Source organism: Manis pentadactyla, chromosome 2 (genome assembly GCF_030020395.1).
Source record: "Manis pentadactyla isolate mManPen7 chromosome 2, mManPen7.hap1, whole genome shotgun sequence".
NCBI classification, from domain to species: Eukaryota; Metazoa; Chordata; class Mammalia; order Pholidota; family Manidae; genus Manis; species Manis pentadactyla.
The window spans coordinates 160109019-160124891 of record NC_080020.1 but is presented as its reverse complement, the minus strand read 5'-3'; the positions used below and the strand labels follow the sequence as shown (position 1 = coordinate 160124891).

Below are 15873 nucleotides of genomic sequence, written 5' to 3'. Positions count from 1 at the left end.
TGTAGGCAAACCAGGAGGGTCAGGATGAGCTTCCACATGAGGTGATGAACTCCCCCTCTCAGCAGGTGTGGCGCTCAGAGGGCAGGTGGGCCCACGCCTCCTGGGGCTTCTGCCATGCCAGGGCTGTGCAGCTGCTGGGCCATCACATGTGGTGGCAGACGTGTAGCCAAGGCCTGTATGGTCCAGGGCCCTCAGCTGCCACCTCTCCCCCTGATTCCCCAACATCCTCCTCTTAAGCAGACTCAGAGAATTGGCCATACCTGCTCCCCAGATAAAACAATGTATTTGGGCAGCTGGGCCACCTGGGCAGGGAGGTTTGTGTTCAGGGCTGTATCACTGTGGGAGGAACTTTTGTACCTTGGTGACAGTAATAAACTCCAGCATCATCAGCCTGCACCCTACTGATCTTGAGCGTGAAATCTGTCCCTGACCCACTGCCACTGAACCTGTCTGGGACCCCAGAGTCACGGTTGGAAACCTTATAGATCAGTCGCCTAGGAGAATGCCCTGGCTTCTGGAGAAACCAATTCAAATATGTGTTTCCATCACTGTGTACAAGGCTCTCACTAGACCTGCAGGAGATGGAGGCTGGCTCTCCAGGGCTGATGGGCAGGGAGAGCGGGGTCTGCGTCAACACAACATCCCCACTGGAGCCTAAAGTGGTGAGAGAAAATCACAGTGAGGTACAAATTTTGCAAGGAATTTTTATAATTTTCTTTGTGTTCTGTATTTCATGTTAAATCACTTCTTTGTGTGATTCAAAATCACATGCCAAAACGATCTAATTTTAAAAAAGAATCCAATATTTGTGAGCTCTAGGGATCTTTCACAGTGTACTGCACCACTGCCCAAAGCACAGCCTGTTGTTCCTTCTGGAATCGTCCTCACACTCCCAGATCTAAGCACCATATGCCCCAGCTAGAGGACAAGTTATACCACTTACCATTCAGACAGAATTCCCATGAAGCGTATTGGTGCCCCCGAGCTCAACCTCCCCACTCCCCTCTCCTTCTCATCCACCCTCTGCCCTTACCAGGGATCCAGAGCATCAGCAGCCCCAAAAGCTGAGCAGGGAACCCCATGTTGAGAAGTCTGTCTGGTGGTTCCTGATAAGTGGGAGCAGGACTAGATCTGGCCTTTTATCTCAGTCCTCCCTCAGGGAAACATGCAAATCTCCTGGTGGGTGCAGCAGGGTAGAAAGAGTCAAAAGGAGACCAGAGGTGGAGCACTTCTTGTTAGCAAAACAAAATAAAATGTATTCTGCATTTGAAGGAAAACTAATAAGGATACAAATGATGACTTTTGTGTTGAAGTAGGGTCAGATCATGAAAATATGAATTCCACTGTGGCAGATAAAGTTTGTGAGTTCCTCTTATTCTTAAGAAATTGTCATTTGATGATCTATCAGAGACCCTGAGGATGTAGAGGTGTGTGTCCAGAGTAAACCCTGGGCGGGCCAAGTGGCTCTCCCGCCTGGCTCTACCCCGCCTGCCCTGGAGAAGCAAGCAGCTCCTCCCTCTGCTGCTGACCCAGGGAGGCTCCCAGGGCAGGAGGGACGTGAGGTGTTCCGGGTGTTTGTCTGTTGGCCGCTGCTCCCAGGCTACCGGCTGTTATGTTAGGCGTCAGAGGCAAGTATCTCTTTCCACCTGTGGACGGGATGGATGGTAAATAGATAAATAGTGTGTCTTTACTGTGTGCTGAGTGAATGAATTCGTAACTTGGTTGGAACACTCAAATTAAGTGAGCTGGACTGGGAGGAAAACCTGATTCTAGGAGCTCAGCTGGTATACAGACCGTTGGGGTTTTTAACACAAAGATAGGCTTTTGTCCTTTGGTTGGCCCCAATGGCACATTTCTCTTATTATAAGATTTAATCAAGAAAATCTCTGTGCATAATGCAGAATTCTAAAAACTTGATCCTTTTCCTAGGAGGTGTTAGAGGAAATAATACACAATATGTACACTGCAAAAAAAAAAAATGTCTCTGACTCCTCCTGTATTTATCAAATTAAGTCTTTGTAATGACTATGGACTGTTGTATGGAAGTAATTTATTACACTTGAAAATAACCTAAATTCTAATGATTGGAATTACTTTGTTTAAATTATTGATAACCACCCATAATACAGCAGTGTGATTTATATTCTCCATTATATGGTTCTCCTGTTATAACTGATATATTTCCGGGTATGGAATGATCAGTGAGGCAGGCGGTAGCTGGTGGGGTGGGTGGAACAGGACACGCTGCCTCGGTAGAGACTGGCCAGGTGGGCCGCTGACACCAGGCATTGCGGTCAGCCGGCCAGGCAGGACTTCTCAGAAACCACCCCCTAGAACGGCCAGCCTGAGAAACAAGGGGGATTTCTGATCCCAGCCCAGCCCTAGTAACAAGTTCTGGGCAACCAGGTGGGCTTCCTCCTTTCCAGTGCCTATAATCCCCTAGACACTGCTGCCTAAATGGCCTTCTTGGGGCCCTGCCTGATTGGCAGGATATCATCTCTTTTCACTCATTAAATGTTTTGCTGGTTGCTCCATATTCTTGTCTTTTTGGTTCGTTCTTCGTCTCCTCCAAGACATGATCCCAGGAAAAACAGCATCTTAGCTGGTTACATTAGTTCAATAACGTAAATATGAATAGATCCCTACAGAATGCTTTCCATCAGTGCTGTAACAGTTTCCCTTTTATGGCAGGGAGTAAGAGTTTTCTGAGTATAGGGATGTCTGAAGGAAGAGGGACCTTAAGGGAAAATAGGGCCAAAATAGGTACTGGAAACATTTGGCGTTATTTTCCAAGGTGGTGTTTAGGGCAGCGTATTCCCTACCACATCTGTCTCACCATGTAGTGACTGATGTTACCCAGGAGCTGGAATTGCCCCAGGCCGCCTTTCCTTACCTGGAACCCAGAGCAGCAGGAAGCTGAGGGACTGAGCGAGCTGACCTGCAAAAAGGGTTATGAGGTAGTTATTAAAGATTCAAAGTGCCAAGGGTTGGCTCTCAGGGACTAAGTGAGGGCAGTTTCAGCTGACTGTGTGCAGCCTGGGTTCCCATCCAAAAGCTGGGTTTCTTCAGTCATTAGTCTGTGGATAATTATATGCATAATTATTTCTTGCATCACCCAAGAAGATATTAAAATACAGATGACTTGTGTTCCCTGGGCTCACATTCTCTGCTCCTTTCAGGGCTAACTGTACAGAACATATCAAGATATGGGTAGGAAGCTTACATATACACTCATTCTTAGAGAATTCTGGGTTTGATTCTAGTTAATTCTGAAATTCATGAAGATATATATTTTAGCAAAATATGTATTGTAGCTTGTTCTAAGCCCACACTGACCTTTTAAAATGAATATTTAGAATCATTGTATTGGAGATCATTGTATCCCACTGTCTGTCTCAGACATGAAATAGGAAAAATATCTACATTGCTCTCAGATTCTAAAGACTTGGTTTTTAAGATATGATGACAGAACCTGAGCTCCACTGATACCTTGAGTGTTCAGTGTTTCCAGAAATACAGTAAACATTGGAATCCTCTACTACACTTTCTTCAAGTACCTGTCTCTCTGAAGGTCCTAAGCCCTGAGCCCTGACTTGAGGCCGTATTAGTGGTGGAAGCTCCCCCAGGGCATTGAGTTTTTGTTGCCAGGGGAACTGGGCTGCCGCCATGTTTGTAGAGGGACACTCATACATTCCTGCTCGTGGGTTACGGCTGATTGCATGTTTGCCAGCAGGTGTCACCCTGGCTGCTTTGCTGTCCCTCACAGATCCTGACAGAGGTTATTGGTCTCAGGGGACCCTATGGGACCAAGAGAGGTCACTGGTCTTGGAGTACATGAACTGGGAGGAACTGGGAAGGCAGATGGCGTCCTGTGCCATTTCTATATTATCAGTTTGAAATAGCATTTTCATTACTACTAGGTATGTAATCTTTAGTTCCCTGTTTACAAGCTATCTTTCTCATATATGTTTTCATGGTCAGGATAAGAATTTTAAGAAGTTTGAAAGGTTTGAATTGTTATTATGTCCTGACAAATTAGTAAAGCACTTTTTCCTTTGACGTTTCCTCCTATGATTTCTTTTGATCATTTCCTCCCCTGCATTCCCCTGTCCTTTCCATGTTTGTACTCACAGAGTGTGGAGTCTTCAGGGCTCACCACCAAGTCCATGGGCTTTTGTTTCCTTTATGTTTTAATTTCCAGTTTGTATTTTATTTTATTCTGGACAGTCCACTGACTTAACGTTCCAGCTCAATAAATGCATCTCCATATCCCTCCATTATTAACCAAAACTTCTAGACTTGCATTTTCTTAATAGTCTGTGTATTTACATAGCTACACTTAATTGTTTGGGGTAACATTCTAATTATTAAAGGTTTCCTTCTGTTTCCTCTGCCACTTTATTAGTTTCCAATTTTCAACATATTTTATGTTTTATTAAGATTGCATTTCCATGAGTATAAAGGTGATTATTAAGTCTTTGTTCATGTATCTTTGTGAGTATTTAATTTTGATATTATTTTATTTTAATTGAGATAAAACACACAGAGTATCTCAAATATTCCAGATACCTTCATCCTTCTCCGTCTTGGTCAATGACTGTCCCCAACTTCAACTAATGTAACTGTTACTCTGAAATCTATCACATAGTCTTGTTTCTTCTTGGTTTGAACTTCATTAGAATTGAAGTCATATTCTTTTGCTTCTACTTTTATCTCTCATCATCATGTCTTTGAGATGCATCTTTTGATGTTTAGCTGAGTGCTCTTATGTATTACTATAAATTTGTTCCATGAATATCCCCCAATTTAGCTATACATTCATAATTGATAGACATTTGGATTGAATCCATTTTGGCTATAAAAATAAAAGCACTATGGATCAACATGTCACTTGGTACATGTAAAATCTGCTTAACTTTGATATGTATTCAATTTGTAGTGCCACAGATTTGCCTCAATTGTCTTACTATGCTTCCCACAAAGTAAGAATGATGAGGATGATCTATCAATTAGCTCTCCCTTCTTTCTGGACTAGTGGGTGACAGCTCTCTGGGCCCTCTCCATTTTTGCTGACGACATGGCTGTTGCACCATAACCAGGTAGCCTGGTGCTGATGGGACTGATGCACCTTCTGCAACCATTTCCCCTGACTTTTCCAATACTTCTTACACAGACTTGGAGAATATATTGTGATTCCTCGCCAGACAAACAACACATGTGGGCAGCTGGGCCACCCCAGGCAGGGAGGTTTGTATTCAGGGCTGTAATCACATGGGAGGATGTTGTATATACATTGCATTTAGTAATAAACCCCAGCATTGTTAGCCTCCACCCTGCCGATTTTAAGTGTGAAATCTATCCCTGAACTGCTGCCACTGAACCTGTCTGGAATTCCAGAGTCCCTTTTGAAGCACAATAGATCAGGAGCTGTGGAACCTGCCCTGCCTTCTGCAAATAGGTGTTTCCATCACTATGTAGGAGGCTCAGACTAGACCATCAGGAGATGGAGGCCGGCTCTCCAGGGCTGACAGGCATGGAGAGTGGGGTCTGCATCAACACAGTGTTCCCACTGGATCCTAATATGGTGAGAGAAAATTAGAAAATCAGGTACAAATATTGCAAGCAATTTTTATTATTTTCTTATTGATATGTATTTCAGTTTAAATCACTTTTTGTGTGTGATTTTGAATCATACCCCAAAACTATGCAATTTCAAAAAAGAACACAGGACTTGTGAGGCCTAGAGATCTTTCACAGTGTACTACACCACTGCCCAAAGCACAGGCTCTTGTTCCTCTTGGAATCTTCCTCACCCTCCCAGATCTAAGCATTGCATGTCCCGACTGGAGGACAAGTCATACCATCTATCATGCAGACAGAATTCACATGCAGGGCAGTGGTGTCCCCCGACCTCAGCCTCCCTACCCGCCTCCCCTCTCATCTGCCCTCTGCCTTACCAGGGATCCAGAGCATCAGCAGCCCCAGGAGCCGAACAGGGAACCCCATTTTGAGAAGTTTGTCTGATGAGAGTCCTGATAATTCAGAGCAAGACTAGAGCTGACCTTTTATCTCAGCCTTGCATGGAAGGTCCTTTGTAAGGAACAGGATGCAAATCTGTTGATGTGGGTAGCAGTGTGGAAAGAGCCGAAGAGAGGGTAGGGGACTCCTGGGTGAGGAAAGTAGCAGAAACTGTTTGCTTAGTTTATTATGAAACCAACAGAGATGAAATCTATGCTACCTAAGAAGGAGAAAAGGTACATTTAAATGTTTCCTTCTGTTTCCTCTACCAGATGTCCAGTTCTTTAGGTTTTTCACAGGCATATTTAAAGAAACTTGATTTATTATTTATTTATATTTATATTTTTAATTAAACTATCATTGACATACAATCTTATAATGGTTTCACAAAAACAACACAATTAGTTTCAACATTCACCCATATTGTCAAGTCCTCACCCCTCTTTTGCAGTCACTATTAGCATAGTAAGATGTTACAGAGTCATTACTTGTGTTCTCCGTGCTGAACTGCCTTCCCCGTGACCTACCTATATTGTGATTGTGAATTATAGTGACCCCGAATCCCCTTGTCTCTTCCTCCCTGCCCTCCCAATTCCTCCCTTTTGGTAACCACTAGTCCCTTCCTGGAATCTGTGAGTCTACTGCTATTTCGTTTCTTCGGTTTTGCTTTTGTTCTTATGCTCTACAAATGAGTGAAATCATTTGGTATTGTCTTTCTCATGCTGGCTTACTTCACTGAGAATAATACCCTCTAGCTCAATCCATGTTGTTGCCACTGGTAGGACTTCTATTCTTTTTATGGCTGAATAATATTCCATTGTGTATATGTACACTTTTTCTTTATCCATTCATCTATTGGTGGACCCTTAGGTTGCTTCTGTATCTTGGCTATTGTAAATAGTGAAGCAATAAGCACTGGGGTGCATATGTCTTTTTGAATCAGGGGTCTTCTTTTCTTTGGGTAAATTCCTAGGAACGGAATTATTGGGTCAAATGGTATTTCTACTTTTAGTTTCTTGAGGAACCTCCATATTGCTTTCACAGCAGTTGTACCAGTTTACATTCCTACCAACAGTGTAGGAAGGTTCCCCTTTCCCTACATCCTTGACAGCATTTGTTGTTTCTTGTTTTTAGGATATTGACCATACTAACCTGTGTGTGGTACTATTGCATTGTGGTTTTAATTTGCATTTTCCTGGTGATTGCGATGTAGAGCATCTTTTCATGTGCCTATAGACCATCCAGATTTCTTATTTGGAGAAGTGTCCGTTCAGATCCTTTGTCTATTTTTTAATCGTGTTATATGTTTTTTGGGTGTTGAATCATGTGAGTTCTTTATATATTTTGGATGTTAACCCCTTTTCATATAAGTCATTTATGAATATATTTTCCCATACAGTAAGATGCCAATTTGTTCTGCTGATGGTGTTTGTTGCTGTACAGAAGCTTTTTATTTTGATGTAGTCTGATTTGCTCATTTTTTATTTTGTTTCCCTTGCCTGAGGAGATGTGTTCAGGAAAAAGTTGCTCATGTTTACATTCAAGAGATTTTTGCCTATGTTTTTTTCTAAGAGTTTTATTGTATCATGAGTTACACTCAGGTCTTTGATCTATTTTGAATTTACATTTGTGCATGGATTTAGACAAAAATTCAGTTTCATTCTCTTACATGCAATTGTCCAGTTTTCTGATAACCAGTGGTTGAAGAGGATGTCTTTTCCCATTCATATATTCATGGCTCCTTTATCGTACATTAATTTACCATATATGTGTGGGCTTATAGGTGGGCTCTCTATTCTTTTCTATTGGTCTATGGGTCTGTTCTTGAGCCAGTACCAAATTGTTTCACTTACCGTCTCACAGGCATAGTTTACACTTCTCTTTAATAATGTTTAGTTGTTTTTGTAAATACGGGGTGTTTCTCATTTTCTCATTCATGTTTGTTTGAGAGTCTGGCTTTGATCTGTTTTATTCTTTTTAATTGGGAGAGAACACACAAAGCATAAAGGAAAGAAATCCGTAATATGCAACTGAATCAAGCTTTATGCACTCTCCAGATGAAAGTAAAGAAGAATCACACTCTTCAGGTCCTCCCTCATGTACCTTCCCAGACAGTCACTGTTCCCCCTGACACAACGAAGGCACTGTCAGCCTGACATCCGTCACAGAAATATGTTTTTTCCTGGATTTGGATGTCATGTCAATGGAAGTAAGCATTTTCTTTGTTTCTGTTCTGGTTTCTAACTTGTTTCTCTGTTATTTTTAAGGCCATCATTCCTTCTTGTGTTTTTAAGTTCCAACCCCCTGTTGTTTCCTGGGATTCTGAATGATTTCCTTGTTAATTTCTTACACAGCATATAGTGTAGTAATACCTTCTCTTCAGTTCTGGTTATTAAGGAATGATAAAGAACCAAGAAAGTTTAGCATATTAATTATGCATTTCTAAGTGTAATTTTGCTCTGTTATTTGACAAAAAGGTCAGAGGACAGATTCAAGAATATTTTAGAATCATGTCACCTGTTGATAAAAGAAATGCTAGTATAATGTTTGTTGGATTGAATGAGAGAGACTAAAATACACTATGAAATGAATGTGATCAAACTTCACAATTGTCCCTCCCTGAGATCCTGATATTATTTGTTGAATTAGACTGAGGGTTGCCCCTTAAGACCCATTTGAAAACAAATGGTATTATCCCTGTTAAATTTTCAGCCATTCATTCTGATTTATGCTTGTTTACTGGCAGTTAGTTGTGCTCTCTATAAATCATAAGGGCTCTGTCCTATGTGATGAGGGTGTCAAATTGATTTCACCATAAAATGAAAAAAAAACTCACAAAGTAATATCTCATACATAGAAGTCATACCATGACTGAGGATTTAGAGATAAAAGGAATTGTATGGGATGCAAAGCTTCAATTTTTTTACAGTCAGAAAACATATTGCCATCATACCATTTGGACCTTCACTTAGAAAGCATAATTTCAGGTGAACACACCAATTGGTGTATGACTTAGAAATAAAGATTATAAAGAAAATTCCTTAAAACAATTGAGGTAGTATATCTCATTCTGGACACCAGTTTCTTTTGCGGAGTAACTGAAGTCCTTTTAACCCATTTCATTCATAAGATAACTGTATGCACGCATCAAAAAATATATATGCCCATGGTATGTATTATACACATATTTACTTATGTACATACATATTTACATGTTCAACTTTATGAAATTTGGATGTGATCATTTATAATAAATCTGTACTATGCATAAAAACTGTCATTACTCTTATTATACTGTAACATACGGATAACTTTTGTCAGATGATTGCACATATGTAGTAGATTTTACTCTTTTTTATTCAAGCATTTATTTTTTTAAAACAATTACCTATGTTTTTATATTTCCCTATGAATGGATTGCTAAGTGTAGGGAAAATAGAAGCTCCATGGCCAGGATCCTCACCTGATCCTCATCTGCTTGCCCACTGTCCACATGCAATGATATAATACTTGGCCTACAACGCAGGTACATCCTTGCACATGTGTTGCAATAATCCTTTATTGTCTGTGTTGCTATACAAAGAGCTCTGCCAAGTGCTCAGGGTAAATCCAGGAGTGGAGGAGGAGCCTGGGGGGACACAGAGTTGAAGATGACTTTGCTACATAAAGAGCTCTGCCCAGTGCTGTGTGCCCTGCAGTAGAGAGGAATGGCTGGTGGAGACAGAGGCTGAGGGGAACTACAGACCTGCCGGATGCAGGCATGACCCTAGTGTTTGACTTGCCATCACAAGAATAAAGCTTGGTATAAACCCTTTAACCTCAAAGCATTCCATTGTCACTTTTCAGTCTCACTGAATCTAGAGTGAACTTCTCCAGAACTGGGAACCCCTACTGGACTGGAGCTACACTAGGAACTCATTTTTATTCCACTGGTTTTAATAAAATCTACCCTCCTCAATGTGTGTATTTGTACATGTTGTATCTGTCAGATTTTATAAAATAACAGTTTGTAGTGTTGGGGAGTAAGAAATTTCCTCTACCCTACAAGGTTCTTTTTTCTACCTGTTCTAAGAATTAAATTGACATGAGACAAATTAACAGGAGAAATAAACCAAAGTTTAATTATGTCAATAGGAGTATTGCATAGACATATATTCCAAAGACAGTCCATAAGAACGAGGTATATATATCATTCTGAACAAAGAAGTAGGTGGTAGGGGTCTGAACCTACCACCTGGAATTCATACTCTTCGAAGGGTATGAATGTTTGGTAAACAAAATTCTTGATGGGGTCCAGAAATAATGGGGCACAGAGAAATTTGAAAAGGCCTTGTCACATTCCTTCATGTCTATCACCCTTAGTTCATGAAATAATATAGCCTATCCACGGTGCTGTCAATCTCCTCCTGGAGCTATTCCTCCATCTCAGTTCCTTGTCTGCAGTTGTGGGGTGGGGGAAGGTCAAAGGATCTTCTTTTGGGCTTTGTTTTTTTCCTCAAAATAATCTGTATGACAAAGTGGCACATCTTAGGGTGGCCTGCACTGTCCCTACCGTAACAAACCATTCAATACTTAATGGCTTATAATACCAAGTGTTTATTTCTTAGAGTAAAGGATGTTCATGTTAACCATAATTTGGATGCTCCAGCCAAGACTCAGCCGGGCGGTTCCTTGGCAGGCAATGCGTTGGTGTCCACCTATGCACTGTGGTTGATCTGGGGCCAAGACTGGAGGTATGGGAATGGTAACAAGCCAAGGAATGTCACATTTATGGAAAGTTACAGACAGGCACAGATTCCCCCTCAACAAACAGCACAAGCAAATGTAAGCCAAATCATCTCCAACACAGTTGCATATAATTTCAATTATTCTTAGGTCTTCATAATTGTACAGGTTTTGATGACCATTAATTCATTTATTGTTTAAGTAATGTAACCTTGGCATTTACAATCTAAAAGAAATTTTAAATTTATTTTGTTTATAATTAGAAAATATATTTAAATGTGTCTCAACATGTGACTTTAAATTGAATTTTCTTAAATGGAAGTGGGGAGAAAAGCCCCTCTAGCTGTAGTAAATATGCTCTAAAACAGATGATCTTGAAACTTATACAGATCTGATATCTTTGTCAAAACAAAGACTTCATAGTTGGCGTCAGGGGGTGGCTTTGCATTTGAAACAAGCTCCCAGGGATGTTGACTGTGGTCTGGATTCTGGAAGGATTTTGAACAACAAGATGTTATCATATTAAGGAAAAGCAGTGCTCCATCCACATTTATTTTTTTTTAATTTTAACCAAGAAAGGCTTTCATTGTCTGTCAAATTGTTCCTATATATTTAATACAATTTCATCATTTTTCTGTTTTACTCAGGAGTTTTCGTGTTATAAAACCTGACATGATGATGACAGTTGGCAGCACATACAAATGAATTCTGGGGCCTTCCACCAGCTGGCGAACCTCTGAGAGATGTGACACTAGGGACCCTGGAGGCTGTGTGCTGTCTGCCCCACCATCACAGTCACTGGTATGAGCACACTGCCCAGAACCCTTGTTCCCCCCTGCTTTCCTCTAGAGGTACAAAGTGAAGGACTCTCCCTGAGACTTGGGAGTCAGAAGAGGCAGCTTCAATGCCATTCATCAGCACCTGCAGGAAGATGTGGGGACAGAGGCGGGGAGTGGAGACTCCCCTGTGGGGTGAGGGAGCCTCAGCACCTCCCCCAGGAGGCCTCCCACACAGGCCTGAGCCCACGTGGTTAGGAGCCTCTAACTCCAAGGTAACATGTTCTCTGGCTTCTGGGGACCACTAGGGGATCATCCATTTCTTGTGTATGCTTCTCTTATTATTAAATCACCAGGTTTCGAAGAAATGCAGTGTAGACATGAATTCCCTATAGGAAGCAGTTCCTGCTTGGAATATATATCATTTGCTTCTCTTGCACTGGGACTTCCAAAACTATGTAGAAGAAAAGCATCAAGACTTTGGAAACATTTTGGAAATATACCTCCTCTTTAAGTTTTTTGGAAATTGGAGTAAAATAGGTATTAAGTCTTCTTTGAAGTTTGGTAGAATTCAGTAGTGAAGCTCTTTGGTCCCAACCTTTTATTTGTTGTGAAGTTTGTGATTACTGACTTGAAGAGATGTAATTTAAGATGAGAAAGGAATTATGAAATGCAATAAACATAGACAGCTAGTTCAAATATATGGACCCCTGCTGCTGTCAATTTTGCTACTATTATTTTTATTACACAATGTGGTTGTATGTGGTTTGTGTGTTTCTGATCCTTTTCATCTTCTGAACACATTCCGAGAGAAGATTTTGTACCCTCTCAGAGTTGTAGCTAAGATAAAAAATAATTAAATTTATGCCTTAGATTGAGGAATTTTCATGTTTTAAAATAAGAAAAAAAATATTTTTGACAACTTGAGAAATCTAGGAACTTTTTCAACAGAAAATGCTTCTATTACTATATTGGCCTACATTTTCATGGTTCTCCAGTTTAAGAACACATTATTTTAAACAATATATTTTCTGTGTTCTTTTACATTTCCTGTGTGGAAACATCAGAGGGTTAAAAATAAATGGTGAAGTTTCCAATTTCATTACTGAGTTAGGTTGGTTAATACTACAAAATCATTAGGCAAATTCTCAGTTGAAATTATCAGAAACCTCAATTGGCACTACATTCGATAGTAAAGGGAATCTGGGTATTTAAGCTACTGAGAAGCCCACAGCAGAACCCATAAGGAAAGGTCTGACCCAGGCACTTGCTTATATCACTAGAACCTAATTTCTTCTACCTCCTCATTTTGACTTCCACTGTTCTAGTTCCATGTTAAGGGAAGCTTTAGTGAGGATGCCAACAGCTTCTTTGGCTAAATGTTCTTTGCAGTAGATGGGATTCATTCCTCATATTCTATCAAGAAGTCTGAGATTTTCTCCATATGGTCAAGCTCCAGTAATGAGCATTCTTGGCCGGTCACTGTGGTCTGCTGCTGAAAGCAGTACCTACAGTGGAAAAGCCCATCTACTGTTCTGCATTTCAGCCATGGAATTGGCTTGGAATCAGCATCCTCAGTACTAAAAAGTCTACCAAGTAGCAATTGAGAGCTTTGGAAGGATAAAATACAGAGGTTCAGGAGGAGAGGACACACATGTCTTTCTGCGATCTGTAGTTAAGGATTACAGTGGATAAAGATAAGCACTTAAAGGAGTCACTATAAATGTGAGGCACATGAAAGATAAATGTTTATCTTTGGTATCAAAATGAAAAATTAATTCAATTTTTTAAAAAATGGAAAAGGATAAATCGGAAGATGGACCTTTCTTCTAATAATGCAATTAAAATACAAAAGTGCTCTGATAAAACTGTGTTCAGGTGATTTTCATGAATAGTGTCCAAGTACAGATCTGTCAATCACTTGTATCGTGGGTGGTTTCGTGCCACAGGAACGTTGTGAAATGAATGACTACTGTCTTTGATCAAGAGATAATTTGTACACCTGACAATTAATGAGCCTACAACTGACTTTATTCTCCAGAAACACAAATCTTAAACTGTACTCATAGTTGGCATTTCCTCTGACTCAGCTGATGCTGAATGTTAAGGATACAGTAAATCATCTGCACACACATCACCCCATTTTTCCTGAGCAATGACATTGCTCCAGGGTAGAGACTTTGAGAAAGTGGCATAGGAGCAACTTCAGAAATGTTATTTGTGTGTTTCTCGTCTGCTCTTCCCAAAATGAAAGCACTATGGGGTCAAAGGTTCTGATGGAATTCAAACGGCCTTTGCTTAGGACAGTTTATAGTAAAGCTATTTGTATAATTCTATAAATACATTTGGTTTCCAAGCAAAAATAAACAAAAAAACTGTTCTAGTGGTGCTGGGGCTGAAGCTATTTCACTTTTACCCCCAGGGGGAGCTGTGCCACCTTAGGTTGGTGGGAGACAGAAAGGAGAGGACTTCAAGTGGTTGGAGAAACTGGTTGACCCAGAGATTCATGACCAGGGTGGTTTCTTGCTATGCGGTGGTTCATTTTCTGATATAGTGTATGTGTTGAAGGAAACATGCAAGGTCTGGTTTGGACTTGTTGAGATGCTTATGAGTTGTCCAAGAGGAACTTTAAAGATGGATTTGAACTCAAAAAAGAATCTGAGATCGAGATAAAAATGTGTACAGTATATCCTCGTTCTGTCCTGGGACAGAACTATGTTTCATGTACTGGCAGCATCTTTGTAGGTTCCCAATGTGTTCTGTATACTTCCTCATAATTATATATATGCAATTATAGACTAGGTTTTCAAGTTTCCTTCAGCTGGTTTGAAAAAATAGAGTCGATACTGAAAGCATTATATATTCGAGAATTTTTCTGGACTGTATTGAGAATCACAGCTTTAAGTTGCCTTTGGGCCTTGTGTGGGCATACCACCACATTTCCTGGGTGATGGCATCTTTGTCTCCTTCTTCCCACTATTTGCCTTCACAGCTCACTGAACAGGCATTGTGCAATCACACTGCCCACTGCTTTGCAGGGGCTCCTGGGGGCCCAGTCTGGCTGCTTGGAGCTCTATCAAAGGGGCTTCCTGCAGGTGGGGCCTGAGGGTCAGACGGGTGAGCAGCAGCAGGATGGTGCCCCAACCCCAGCTCCTCATATTCCTGGTGCTCTGGGCCTCAGGCGATAGTTTAAGTGGAGAAATGACATTATAAAATTGGAAAGAGATTTTCCCATGCAGAACAAATGGAATATTTCATCTAAAACAGTTTCATTGCTTATTATAAGTAAGATAGCTTACATTGTACACATACAAATTTGTGTGTATTAGTGATGGCATGTATAGTCACTCTCCATTTGTGATTGGAAGCATCTCTGGGGACATCGTGATTACCCAGTCTTCAGTTTCCCCGGCTGTGTCTGTAGGAGGGAGGGTCACCATCAACTACAAGTCGAGCAAGAGTCTTCTAACCAGCTCCCACCAGAACAACTACTTAGCCAGGTACCAGCAGACACCAGGACAGGCTCTGAAATTGCACATGTAATGGGCATCCACCCGGATATCTGGGGTGCCCAGCTGGTTCAGAGGGCAGTGGGTCTGGGACAGATTACACTCTCACCATCAGCAGCTCCTAGGTTGAAGATACAACAACTCACTACCGTCAGCAGGATTACAGCTATCAGCTATCCTCCCATACTGCTTCAGCCTCAAACACAACCCTCATCTACAGCATGTCCCAATAGTCTTAGGCCAGTGCATCTCTGCTGCACCGGCTGCACCCTTCCTGCTCAGCCCTCTGTCCCCTTCGCTGGATGAGATTGCAGCCTCCTGTCACTATTTTGGAACAACTGACAGATTAGCCTATCTTGTGTCTCCGGCACAAGGAGGTCATTATAAAAGTCCCTATAATGACCTGTTGTGGATACTTCTCTCTGCTGTCCAGGATATTTTACATCTGTTGAACCTGTGTTACTTCAAAAGATGAATTTATATTCTTGACACAGCAATGTCTTCAACTGCATCTTGTGAAAGACTTAGTGTCCATCACACCCTGATGGATCAGCTGTCCCTGCTCTGTGCCTGATGACTCTGAACTTCCCATTTTATTCATTTCTGTGTCCCCCATTCTCATTCTCACTCCTTGGCCTTGGGAGCTTCCCAGGGTGCAATGCTCAGTCCCTTATTTTCAAGTGCTTCCCCATCAGACCTTAGTCTGCTTCTCTAACTCATCTGCCCCCAGTATGCTAGGCATCTCCTATCCTGAGTCTCTGCATTTCCACCTCATAGTTTCTGTGTCGGAACTGGCTTCTTTACTCCATTCCATTACTCTGGGTCCTTCTTATTTTATAATTAAA

General features: G+C 41.2%; 1 gene segment (V, D, J or C); it reads right to left on the bottom strand.

Annotated features, from left to right (window-relative positions):
- Positions 1 to 322: 322 nt before the first annotated feature.
- On the bottom strand, positions 323 to 6009 carry LOC118933242 (immunoglobulin kappa variable 2-30-like). The segment is given in 2 exon segments: positions 323 to 654; positions 5958 to 6009. Coding segments are annotated over 2 exon segments (381 nt in total).
- Between the last annotated feature and the right edge of the window lie 9864 nt (positions 6010 to 15873).